The 13242-nt window shown below is 40.5% G+C and overlaps 2 protein-coding genes across 4 annotated transcripts in view; both read right to left on the bottom strand.

Annotated features, from left to right (window-relative positions):
• Window positions 1–4759: 4759 nt before the first annotated feature.
• LIPT1 (lipoyltransferase 1) lies at window positions 4760–7129 on the bottom strand. 2 transcript variants are annotated; one of them, XM_040454002.1, is made up of 2 exons: window positions 7025–7129; window positions 4760–5934 (listed from the first exon to the last, which is right to left on the bottom strand). In XM_040454002.1, the coding sequence occupies exon 2, from the start codon at window positions 5931–5933 to the stop codon at window positions 4812–4814; it is 1122 nt and encodes a 373-aa protein (XP_040309936.1). In that variant the 5' UTR covers window position 5934; window positions 7025–7129; the 3' UTR covers window positions 4760–4811. The 2 variants fall into 2 exon arrangements, with proteins under 2 accessions (XP_040309936.1, XP_040309937.1); XM_040454003.1 differs by having other exon boundaries at window positions 7013–7096.
• A 4910-nt stretch (window positions 7130–12039) lies between these two features.
• Window positions 12040–13242, bottom strand: part of CUNH2orf15 (chromosome unknown C2orf15 homolog) — a 14870-nt gene continuing 13667 nt past the window's right edge. For both annotated transcript variants that reach the window (XM_040454006.1, XM_040454005.1), the window contains one exon: window positions 12040–13044. In XM_040454006.1, coding sequence (XP_040309940.1) covers window positions 12700–12975 — 276 coding nt within the window. In that variant the 5' untranslated portion in view covers window positions 12976–13044 and the 3' untranslated portion in view covers window positions 12040–12699. The remainder of the gene's footprint in view (window positions 13045–13242) is intronic.

Here is a 13242-nt window from a genome sequence, read left to right as displayed (position 1 = left end):
GAGAACCAGTTGCAGGAAAATCCCTGTGTCCACTCCTGCTCCTTCTCTTCTCAAGAGAGAGAGAGAGAGAGAAGAGAAAGAGAAAGAAGGAAAGAAGGAAAGATGAGATCTGGACCCACTCAGTTACATGAAGAGAACTCATAAGAGCTCAATTCATATTAAATCCTAACTTCTAGTACATCAGATTGTAACTGTATTTGGAGGTAAGGTCTTCAAAGAGTTACAAAGCTAAAATGATGTCGTTAGAGTGGACCCTCTTCCAGTAAGATTGGTGTCCTTATAAGAAGTGGAAATTTTGACACAGATATACACACTCAGAGGAAATGTAACAGCATTCCTATTGGTCTTAAGGGTTAACTTGCTTCAAGCTTATTCACTCCTTGCTTGCTGACCAAAATCTCTGTAGCAGTACTAACCTACTTCCCTTGAGATCCTGCAGACCGCTGACCTTGAGGAACAAAGAACCAGACTTTCTGGAAGATAAGACATGACTATACTCGAAAACAGCTGCCACTGACCATAGTATCCTCAGTAAGAGACATCTGGAAGCCTTGATTCCTGGTACAGGGGTAGGAGTTGGGATTGCCTTGCCAGGATGTGGCTTGTTGGACTTCAGGGGCATCCTTTACTGAGAGACACCTAGGAGCCTTGATTATTGGTAAAGCAGAAGAATCGGGAAAACTTGCATGGACAGATGATTAACTGGTGAGCACCAACTTCTCTTGAACATAGTCCCCTTACCATTCCCTGTGCCTTCCCTTTTAAAAATTCTCCTGCTTCCCTTGGACAGGGAAGATGGGTCTTTGAGATGTTAGTCCGCCATTTTCCCAGGTTGCCAACTTCCTGAATAAAGCAGCCTTTCCTTTTCCACCAATGCCTGTCACTTGAGTGTTGGCTTTTGAGTGGTGACTTTGGAACTGGTCCTCTCTCTGGTAACAGAAAGGCTATGTGAGGACACAGCAAGAAGGCAGCCATCTGTGAGCCAAGGAGAGAGGCTCCAGGAGATACCAAACCCATCAACACCTTGATCTTGGACTTGCTAGCCTCCAGAACTATGAGAAAATATATTTCTATCGTTTAAGCCACCCAATCTGTGGTATTTTTTGTGGCCACCCTAGCAAACTAACATATACTGCTTTATTGTTTCCCTTTAAAAAGAATCCAAATTAAACCTTGCCCTGAAAATGGACATCATCCTTAATTTTTGACAAGTGTTGAACACTGTGTCAGTATCTTTCCATGGCCATTGCCAGCATCACCTCTGCTGGGATTCCTACAGTAGTCTTCCAAATGGCTTTTTGCTTCCTATCTTCCCTCACTCCAGTCCATTCTCCACAAAGCAGACAGAATAGTCTTTATAAGAACTGCAGTATCATTGCACTTAAAATCTTTCTCTACCTCGGGCTATCAGTCCCTACATAATCTGGTCTCTTTTTCTCTCCAGCTTTGTCTTGCTCCATTCTCCTCATGTTCCCACACTTCAATTTTTCTATACTTCCTTTGACACCATTAAAAACCTAGCTGTGGGGGTGCCTGCGTGGCTCAGTTGGTTAAGTGTCCAACTCTTGATTTTGGCTCAGGTCATGATCTCACAGTTCATGAGTTCAAGCCCTGCATCACTGCCAGCACAGAGCCTTCTTGGGATTCTTTTTCCCTCTTTCTGCCCTTCCCCTACTCATGCTCTCTCTCTCTTAAGTAAAACTTAAGAAAAAATCTTTTACCTGCTTTAGGGCCTTCCTGTATACTGTTCTGTGTCGCAGATTATACTTTACAAAAATGGTTTCAGTAACATCTCCCAGACCCAGCAGTAATTTTTTAGAATGTTTGAGAGAAAGAGCGCATATGCGTGCACAAGCGGGGTAGGGGCAGAGAGAGGGAGATAGAATCCCAAGCAGACTCTGTGCTGCCAGCGCTGAGCCTGATGCAAGGCTCCAGCTCACGCACTGTGAGGTTATAACCTGAGCTGAAATCAAGTCAGATGTTTAACTTACCAAGCAACCCAGGGGCTACCCTGCCTCCCCCCACCTTTTTTTTTTCCTGCCTCCCCTTTTTTAATGCCAGCAGTGATTTTTAGAGTGACTTTGAGATTCCTCCCATGGAGAGGTGGTTACTGATGTTCTCTCCCCTTGAATTTGGATGCACATGGGACTACAGAAGTGATACTGTGTTACTTCCAAGACTAGGTCATAAAAGGAAAGAGTTTCTGTTGGGCTTGAGTCACTTGTTCTGGAAATCCAGCTACCATGTTGTGAGGAAGTCCAGGCAGGCTTGATTAGGCCCAAGTAGAAAGAAATTGAAGCCCTCAACTCACAGCCCCAGCTGAGCTCCCAGCCAACTGCCAGCACCAATTTGCCAGCCATGTGAGCCATCTTGAAGTAGGTATTTCCAGCCCCTTAAGCTGTCCTAGCTAATCCTACTGGATCATATGAGCTATCCCCATCAAAGCTCAACTCAAATTGTAGATTTGTGAATAAAATAAATGTTTTTTAAGACACTAAGTTTTGGAATGGTTTGTTAGCAATAGATAATTGATAAAACTTGGAATACTCTCCTCCCCACTCCCCTGTGCATGGCTGCTTTCTTCTCATTCTTCAGGTCTCTGTTTCAATGTCCTCTCCTTGATAGGTCTAGCTAGGTAGTCTCTATTATAGCTACCTGGGCTTTTGTTTGTTTGTTTTATAATTGTACACTGATTTGTCTGTCTACATTTCCTATTAGGCTTGAGTTTTTTACACTCAGGTCTTTAACTACTAATGGGTCATAAAATCAGTTTTTAAAAGCTGACATAAAATTGAATATAAAATATCAAATAAATAGTATAGGATAAACATTGCATTGTAAAACTTGTTACGTATAGGTAATATCTGTGCTGGTACACAATATATATATTTTTTACTCTAGTTTTTAACAAGTTTGAAAAGCCATTACACTAAACTGTCAATTCTTGAGGTCGTATCTGTATCTTACTCACTATGAACATCCAGCAACTACAAAGTACCTGGGACACAGTAGGCACTCAAAAAGCACACAGTAAATACTGTGGAAATAAGAGAAATATATGAATGAACTGTAGAGACACAAAGTGTTGGCAGTGATTTTACCCTGAAGAAGTTTGGCACTGAAGAGATAGAGACAGAACAAAACTTGAGCAGGGGTTTAGGGGAAAGAAGAGACATGAGCATGTTCATTCACTCTGGGTAAGGATCCAGTAAAAATGGAGAGAGAAAATGCAAGATAAAGAAGATAATTTTTTGATTGTACAAGGCCCAAACAGGTTGGAAAGGACAAAGATCCAGGTACAATTACAGGGGTTAGCCTTAAGGAAAAGGAGTTGAGAATGAAGGACAATTGTTGAGAAGACATGGGGTACTGAAGGAACTCATTTATGAAGGCTTCCACTGTCAAATTAGGAGTCAAGGTTTGTGACAAGAGCAGTGGAGCTCTGAACTTAAGAGGAAACATTTGTGATTAAGGCCTTTGAAGAATGAGGGAGTCAATGGAGAGGAATTGAACCTGACGCCAATAGAGAATAAATATAAGTTGGAAACTGCAAATATTAAATTGGGTTAATCTGCATGATTACATGAATTTTCCTCCAGCTTTGCCTGCTATCTGGGTATCATAGGAGTAAAAAATCAGTTGTTGGAAGAAAAATAATTTTAAAAAATGGCCACATAGGTCAAGAGAGAAAAGCAAATGAGAATGCTGATAAGAAAGGACAGTATACATGAAAGAATTCAGGGTTGGGTAGGAAGGGAGAGGAAGCAAGAGATTTGGAGAGTTAAGGGGTTAGAAAAGTGCAGTGGGCTCCTCTTTAATGGGAGAGGATGGAGGATAAGACACTTGAATAACATGGGGGTTAGAGGTACTGACCGTGGCACAGTTGAAAATCCACATATAACTTCGGACTTCCCCAAAACTTAACTAGTAGCCTGCTGACCAGAAGCCTTATTAATAACCATCAACACATATTTTGTATTATGTACTGTGTTCTTGAAGTAAGCTAGAAAAAATGTTATTTAAAAATCATAAGGCAGGTGCCTGGGTGGCTCAACTGGCTAAGCATCTGACTTCAGCTCAGGTCATGATCTCATTGTTCGTGGGTTCAAGCCCCCCATTAGGCTCTGTGCTGACAGCTCAGAGCCTAGACCTGCTTTGGATTTTGTCTCCCTCTCTCTCTGCCCCTCTCCTGCTCATGCTCTGTCTCTCTCAAATAAAAAAATAAATGCTAAAAAAATTTTTTTTAAAAAAAATCGTAAGGGAAAGAACATGTTTATAACACTGTAAAAAAAAAATCTACATATAATTGGACCCATGCAGTTCAAACCCATTGTTCAAGGTCAACTGTATGATTAAAAGGAAGAAGTTTAGAATTTAAGGTATCAGAGGTGACAGGAAGCCTGGGTTGTATTCCCTAGAGGTAAGAAAACTAATTCTGAGATCACTGTCAAATAAAGTATACATCTCCATGGTGGTAACAGGAAGGAGCAGAAATACCTATCTGTGCTAGGTTAAAAAAAATAAATAAAAAGCAATGAAGAAAGAGATAACATATCTATAGGCCAGAAAATAGAAAATATGGACTAGGTGACACTTCCTAATGAGGAATAGTTACTGAAAGAGACTACGTTTTTTTTAAGAGACATACAATGAAGGTGCCTAGCTGGCTCAGTCGATAACAGCGTGCAACTTGATCTCAGGGTTGTGAATTCAAGCCCCATGCTGGGTGTAGAGATTACTTTAAAAAAAAAAAAAGACATACAAAGTAAACATTTTATTATCATTAAAACCATTAAGAAATTTATTTGGAATCACATTATTCCCTTAATTTTTTCACAGAGAATATTCCATTTACTATGTAGATCATCATCTTTAGGACATGTTTTATGTAGTATACTTGTTAGCATAGTAGTTTCAATTGGGCAAAACTTACTGCCAATAAAACCTGCTTTTAATTTGTCACATATTTCCAGTGGCAACCAATGATCAGGTGCTTCAATATTACAGATTTCAATTCTTCCATTCTTTATGTCTATGACTATTTTAATTTCCAAATATGACTGTCCATATAATACATTAAAGGAAGTGTTTATACTAAACTTTGGAGTTTTGCCATATATCCACTCCCAGGTCTGTAGTTCTTTGGCTTTATTATTTATTCCGGGAAACAGTGTCTCATCTGTTGGGTTTATTAGGTTAATATGATTATCAATTTGATGGTAAGCAGCATATTCTGCAGCAATAGCATTCATCAGTACTTCACAGGTCAGAGTGGGATCTTTTTCCAAAAGATTTTTTACTACGGAAGGTATGCTAGCAGTGGCATTGCTCTTGATCCCTTGGTAAGGGCTCTTCAGCAAAGATGACAAGAAGGTCCTATTGGTACTACATAATAAAGTGCAATGGTGATAAGCAGTAGTCCGGCCAATCTTAGAAGCTGTTCCTGAGATTTTAAACTGTCCATCAAGTAAAAGGTCACATCTTTTGGTGGCCTGCACATCCAGCTGGGGTTGGATAGCATTCAGAGCTCTCACAACTAATTTTAAATTCTCCATCCTATTGTACTTTTTTTTGGTTGTAAAAAAAGTCAAATTGATATTACCCATATCATGATAGACTGTTCCTCCTCCACTTCTTCTCCGAGCCAGTTTTATACCTTCTTCTCTCATCAGATTCAGGTTGCATTCCTGCCAAGGATTCTGATGTCTACCTATTACAACAGAGGGAGAATTTCTCCAAAGGAAAAGAACCGGCTTGCCCTCTAGATTCACATGGTCATGGATCCAGTCTTCTACAGCCAGATTTTGATAAACATCATTAGAAATCGATTGTAAAATAAGCCCACTTTTTACTGTGTCTTTAAAGCCAGCTGTTGGGACCTTGAGGTTACAAAGTAACTGGAAGCAATTCTTCATTGAAAATGGGATCAGCATGCTTTTAAAAATGGAAGAGAAACAAGTTAATTGAGAAAAAGAAAGTTTAATTGCATTTTCTAGCTCTTGATTCTCGGTTATTTAATCAAAATTTTTCTAACGTATCAGTTGCTTTGCTTGCCTTTTAGCTTTATTGTTAGTCTTTAACAACTCTACAACAGAGTACTCAAAGGAAATAAATGAAGACAAACCTGAAGAAGAGTTTCAATGTCTGATGGAATGTGCCTTGTGGAAACCACCTTCCCAACTTCTGGGCTCTGGAGAGATCCTGTTAAAGCCAGGATATCCTCTTTCTCCTAGAGGAGGCTTGGATTCATCTGGGACCGGTGAATCTCTTTTTATTCAATGGTTCAGTAACAGATCAGCCTTGAAGGTCTGGTAAAATGTTTCTTTTCTTTTTTAAAAATGTTTGCTTATTTTTGAGATAGAGGGCGAGTGGGGGAGGGGCAGAGAGACGGAGACACAAGACTCCAAAGCAGGCTCCAGGCTCTGAGCTATCGGTACAGAGACCCAGGCTGGGCTCAAACTCACCAACTGTGTGATCATGACCTGAGCCAAAGTCTGAGAAGCAGACTGAGCCACCCAGGCCTCCCTAAAATGTTTCTTTACATTTTATAGTTTTCCCCCAGACAACAACCTTATTTCCATATTCTAGGGGGACGCTTTGATACCACCATTTTGCATTACAAACATGCTTTTCAACACTGAACAGAAAGCAAAAGATAACAATTCCATCTATCCTCCTATGTAGGCCCAGCTCCTTCAAAACACCTGTTATTTTGCCACATCTTTGACAGTACATAACTGACCCAGAGTCTCACGACGGTGGCATGTTTTATTTCGCTTTCTTGGCTCTCTGTGGGAACGCACACACCTGGCACCCAAACGTTTTAGTTTTTTACCCTCCTGCGTTGGGGATAAGCTGTTCCTAACCGTGGAGTTAGGTCGTCCCAAGCGGTGAGCGAAAACCACGGCGTGTACAGCACCGGCCTCGGCGGCCTGGCCTTAGAGTCCCCGGTGTTCACCCACCACTCACACCCAAAAGGCCGCCCGCCCCAGCGCCCCCGAACTGCACTTACAGCTTAGCTCACCTGCTTCTTCCAGTCGCGCGCACGGCGCACGCCGGCTCCCACAGGAGAAGGACGCGTGCGAGGATCCACGGCCCGTCAGGCTGCGCGCGCGGCCAGCCCCGCCCACTGCCCACTGGGCCAGAGGAAGGCTGGGCGGCGGAAGCGCCGAGAGGAGGCGGGGCCACGCCGGGACCCCTTCCTTCTCATTCTTTGGTGTCTGGCTGCGGGTGCCCGAGGGGCTCTCGACAGAGTCGACCAGCTGGCGCTAAACCAGATTAGAGATGGGGATACGTTCCAATGGAAAGTCACAGCGCCCGCAGTTCGGATGGAGTTCCCCCACGTGACAGCGCAGAGCTAATGGTCACCCAGGGCGAAGGTAGGACAGGGCGGCTGTGTCAGGTTGGAGGGGGCATTCGCAGAGCGAGGCCAGAGGGAGGACGCCAGGAAGCCAGAGCAGTCAGGTCGCATGCCAGGCCAGGCCAGGCCAGAGCACCAGCAGATGCCTACTGAATGTGCAGTCATTGCTCCAGGTCTTTCCGTATCTCCTCACAGTCCAAAGAGCACATAATTCCACTTGGAAGGCGAGAAAACTAAAATCAGTTTTAAAAGACAAATTGCATTTAAAGGAATAAACGCTGGTATTCCCAATACAGAGATGGAAACTGCTGGGAAGGAGTGGGTCAGAAAATACACACTTAGGCTAATGAATGTTACTTATCTGCGGTGACCCTAAGTGCAGTTGGCAAGAAAATTCTTGTGGCTCAGCCAGATGGGCAATTCCTCCGGCAAGCCAAAGTTTCATTTAACTATTGCTGCATAATAACTGACTCAAACATCAGTGGCTTAACACGATTTTTTATTTCTAACATTTATACGGTTTCACCAGGGCTTTATTCATCCAGGGTTGGCTGAACTGGGAGGTCCAGGATGCTCTTATTCACACCCTGGCAACTGGTGTTTACTGGCTGCTGGGGCACCTCAATTCACGCCTACCCTTGGAAGAGACACTTCAGCCACCTTATGTTAGCCAAAGCAACAACAAAGACAGGCCAGAGACAAGGGATGGAGCAATGGACCTCACCTCTTCATAAGAGGAGCCCAAAGAATTTGTGGTCTTTTTCAATCTTCCACAGAAATGAAAATTTTCATTTAGAATAGAAACTGCCTAAGCCTGCATCTTGGAATAAGCAGCATCCAGGGTTCACAATTTGGTGATGCTTCACAGGGCTCCATAAAAAGCTACAATTTTTTTTAAAAAGCTACAATAAAGACAAATGGCTCATTTATCATTGCCCATTGTTGAAGTTCCTCTTTCTTGTATTACGCAGATGGAATGGATTTTGTTCAGTTAGTCCCTCTAGGAATTTTATTAAAAATAGCCACACAATACTGTTTCCCTTTGCTTATATTACATCCTTCCTAAATTTCATTTCTCTCAAATCTGAGATGATAATTTTTTTCCCTTTATTTCCTACTGAGGTGGTTGTGTCCTTTGGTTATTCTTAACCCTTCTCCTACTTCACCTCCACTGGAACCTTCTTCCACTGACACCCAAACATGAACTCTGCTTCATCATAACAATCCTCCACTGACCCCACTTCTTTTTCCACCTTTCATCCTGTCTACTTCCCTTTAAAAGAGCAGAGCTTCAAGGACTTGCTACATATCCAGTTGCTTACTTCCCATTCATAATCAACTTCCAATATTTCTTCTGTCCCCATTCTGTCAAAAGTGCTTTTGAGTGGGGGGTGGGGGGTGGTGAAATGGGTCAGGGTGGTCAAAGGTATAAACTTCCATTTATAAGTAAGTCCTGGGGATCTAATGTACAGCATGGTGTCTATAGTTAACAATATTGTATTAATGTGTTTACAAGGTGCTGAGAGTAGATCTTAAAATTTTTCATCACAAGAAAAAAATTTGATGGATGTTAACTTATTGTGTTGTTTTGCGGTATATACATATATAAAATCATTATGTTGTACACCTAAAACTAACCCAATGTCATATGCCAATTATATTTCTATTAAAACATAGAAATAAAGAATAAATAAATCTCTTTAAATCATTAAAAATGTATTCAGGGCTGATGAAGAATGAGGTCAGCTACTTATTTTCAAATGGTTGTGGGGAGACGGAAGGCCTTTGTACTAGCAACTTTTCTGTAAATTTGAGATTGTTTCAAAATAAAAGGAAAATAATATATGTTAGGTGTCTGACACTGTACTAAAGACTGTTAGTGCCCCCATGCATTCTCCAGCTGCTGTGAGTGTAGGAGCTGTTGTGTCCAGAGACACGTTAGTGATTCATGCTACCTCCCTGCTCCTCCAGCCTCCCCCTTGGGCTTTGTGGTAGCAATCAAGGTCTGACTAGTATGGGGCACAATAGTGCCACCCTTTGCCTCAAAATGGGTAATGGAACAGCTGTACAGTCAGATCCTTCCAAAGCATCCTGTGGATCAGGCCAAGAATTTATCTGAGCCCTCATCCTCAGCTGACTCCTATTTCCCTGTCTTGCTTCCTTCACTCCCTTATATGCTTTTTCTAAAGAGCACACTCTCAAAAATCACATGCATCTGAATTCCTGTCTCAGGCAGTTTCTAGGGAATCCCAACTAAGAGATCACACACTAGCTCAATAAGTGAAAGCTTTTATTATTAGCATCCATGACAACATCATTAGATGCAATACATAATAGGTTTAGACACCGTATTTTATGGATATGTTGAATTTAAAGTCTCCTAAACATCCTTATTTCTGCTGAACTACGTTTTTTTTTTTATGGGAAGTTTACTATCTTATTAGAAGTGGCAGAACTCTGAAAAGTACTCACTTTAGGATTCCACTTGTAGAATTCTCCCAAAACACCTAAGTGAGGTTGTTATCCTTATTAAGCTTGTTCCATTTTACCTCTTCCAGGAAGTCTTTGTGGATTTCCCTTGTCTAAAACTATGGCTTAGGTTGGATTTGAGGATTCCAGTTTTTTGGTATCTTAGCAGCAGTGGTTCTCAATGAGGGTGATTAATGTTAGCATTTTTATTGTCTCAATGACTTGAGTGAGCTACTATATTTGATATCATGCAATGCATGAGGCATCATGCACAATGAAAAATCATCCCACATTCAGCATCACCATGACTATCAAATATCCTGTTGGACATTCATGGAGATGAAAAACAAGGCTGTAAATATCTGAGCCAAGCCCCTGTTAAAAAAAAAAAAAGTGATTTTGCTAAGGTCATTGTGACATTTCACGTTGCTAGATCCAATCCTTGTCTCAACAATTTTTTTTAAAAAAAAATTTTTTTTCAACGTTTATTTTTGGGACAGAGAGAGGCAGAGCATGAACGGGGGAGGAGCAGAGAGAGAGGGAGACACAGAATCGGAAACAGGCTCCAGGCTCCGAGCCATCAGCCCAGAGCCCGACGCGGGGCTCGAACTTGCGGGGCTCGAACTCACGGACCGCGAGATCGTGACCTGGCTGAAGTCGGACGCTTAACCGACTGCGCCACCCAGGCGCCCCCGATCCAATCCTTGTCTAACCTTGCAGTTGACTACCTCCACCTTAATGACTACTGTGGGCAATCTTGACATTACCTTGTCTTGGTTTTCCACCATCCTCAATGCCAGTTCCTCAGTTCCTTTGCTAGTTCCCTTGTGCTGACTAGCTCCTAAATGTTGGAGTTCTCAGGACTTTACTCACATTATACATTCACCTTAAGCAATTTCATTCATTCCCAAGGCTTTAAATGCCATTTCTGTGTACAACTTCAAAAGTTGTATTTTTAGTTTCATACATATAAATGACTACTTGCCTTGGAAGCTGAGTTATGTCCCCAAACCATGCTCCTGAGGTTTTCCCTAAGGAACCTCCATGCATGTAGTCTCTTTAGCTAGAAATCGTTTCTTTTTCCTCCACTTTCAAACCATCACTCTTTCCTGCTAAACTTCATTTGGACTTTAACCCTTCTCAAGATTTCAACCATCACCATCATGTTACTTAGACAACCATGTCACTGCAAAAGCTATGAAAACTTCCTAGTTCCAACAATTAAAAATCAAGTTTATGTGTTAAGTCTCCTGTCCTTCTGAACATTTTACTTTTTCTTCATGGTACATCATAATATGCATCTTATAGAATTACTGTCTGATACTCTATCTTCCCTGGTAGACAGTAAGCACTATGAAGATGGTGGCTATTTTATTCACTACTATATCCCCACCAAGAAACATAATGCCAAGTTAGGTGAACAAATGAATGACTATGTTTTTTTCCTCTCCCAAAGAATTATGTTCTGTAAATGATAAAAAGCAGTGTCTTATTGGCTTATGTCCAATTCAACAATTTTATTTAACTCTAGGATCAATATTCCCTACAATATATTTGTATTTTTCTGATTTATAAAATAGTTTCCCCTGAAAGAAGATGGTTTTTCATCTTTGTTTTTATGAATACTAAGGAAATTTCTCACAATTAGCCATTAGAGATAGCCAGTAAATTTTAAAGTACAGGAAAATGTTCAAAACATACATACATACGTAATATAAATAGTTACAAGGTCACTATATGTCAACACAAAATGGTTTTACTTTCATCTAACAATACTTGGGACAATACTGCTGTCTCAAACTACTAGACATTTCTATAAGAATGGCAAACTGATGCATATAAAACAATTTTTTTATCAATATATTAGGTTTATTTATTTATTTTTTCAATATATGAAGTTTATTGTCAAATTGGTTTCCATACAACACCCAGTGCTCATCCCAAAAGGTGCCCTCCTCAATACCCATCACCCATCCTCCACTCCCTCCCACCCCCCATCAACCCTCAGTTTGTTTTCAGTTTTTAAGAGTCTCTTATGCTTTGGCTCTCTTTCACTCTAACCTTTTTTTTTTTTTTCTTCCTCTCCCCCATGGGTTTCTGTTAAGTTTCTCAGGATCCACATAAGAGTGAAACCATATGGTATCTGTCTTTCTCTGTATGGCTTATTTCACTTAGCATCACACTCTCCAGTTCCATCCAAAACCAAGAATTTTTTAACACAATACTATTTTTCTTACATTAAATATTGGTGGTATAAAATGGTAGTATCTATAAGATAAACCATTAGACTTGGAAATAACTATTTTGTAACTCTGAAATGAATTCAATGTGGGGAAAAATAGTTTTAAAAGGATGATTTAAAATGTGAAATGCTTCTCAAGATATGTAATTTACTGGTCTTTTGCAGGGTTTATGTGAAGTGATCTTTTACAGAACAGAAATGCAAAACTGCAGTAAGATAAAGTCCCCTAAAGCAAAATCCCAAACTTGAAATATTAAAAAATTGGTACACTAGAAATAATATGAAATACAGATGTCAAATTGTTCAGGCACTGTTTTTTGATCACTTGTTAGAGAAACATTATAATTAAAATCTTTTAGTACCATTTAAATACTGTTAATCAGAAATTCTGATTTTTGACAAGGATAGAATACCAGAGAATTTTGCTTTGAATTTTGAAAAGTTTTTTTCCCCTAAAACAACTGTCTTGAATATGTATCAAAAAAGTGCAGTCTAAGGTGATTCATAAATAGTGAAAAATAAGCAATCATCATCCTTCATTTTGTTAGGTTTTCCTAATACGGTTAAGTTCTCATTCAACATGCTCTCTTAGTAAAAGCAATTTCTTTGGCAGAATGTACAAATAACTTCATTCCACATCTGTCATTTCTATTCCATCATTTTCTTTAACATATACTACAGAACCCAAGGTTTTCTCTGAAAGAGATCCTGTGCCAATCTCTTTACTTCTTGTAAAGTTTTCTTGGCTTGTGTTTTCTAATCTTATTTTCTTGATGTTTTGAAATAACTGAGTCACTGGTTCCAACTTGCTTTTCGCAGTCCCTTGCATTAAATGATCGTCCACTTTTGAATCCACACGCATAGCAGATACCCGAGTAGCAGATTTACTAAGGGAAAATCCCATTGGGAGAGCTGAATAATATAGTTGGCAGGTATCTCTTTAAGCAGTGGAAATGTTTCTTCAACTTGATTGCTTGGAAAGAAATGATAACAGGTGAATACAGTGGTAATTTCAACTAACCTCATGGCAGTGCTTGTTTTCATGAAACATCATGGTGGTGACTCCAAAAATATAAAGTAAAATTGCCTTGGGGTGCCTGGGTGGCTCAGTCGGTTGAGTGTCCAACTTCAGCTCAGGTCATGATATCCTGGCTCGTGAGTTCAAGCCCCG

Source organism: Herpailurus yagouaroundi, unplaced genomic scaffold (assembly GCF_014898765.1).
Source record: "Herpailurus yagouaroundi ecotype Mexico unplaced genomic scaffold, PumYag 210, whole genome shotgun sequence".
NCBI classification, from domain to species: domain Eukaryota; kingdom Metazoa; phylum Chordata; class Mammalia; order Carnivora; family Felidae; genus Herpailurus; species Herpailurus yagouaroundi.
The sequence above is the reverse complement of the archived record's forward strand: the minus strand, read 5'-3'. Positions and strand labels throughout refer to the sequence as shown.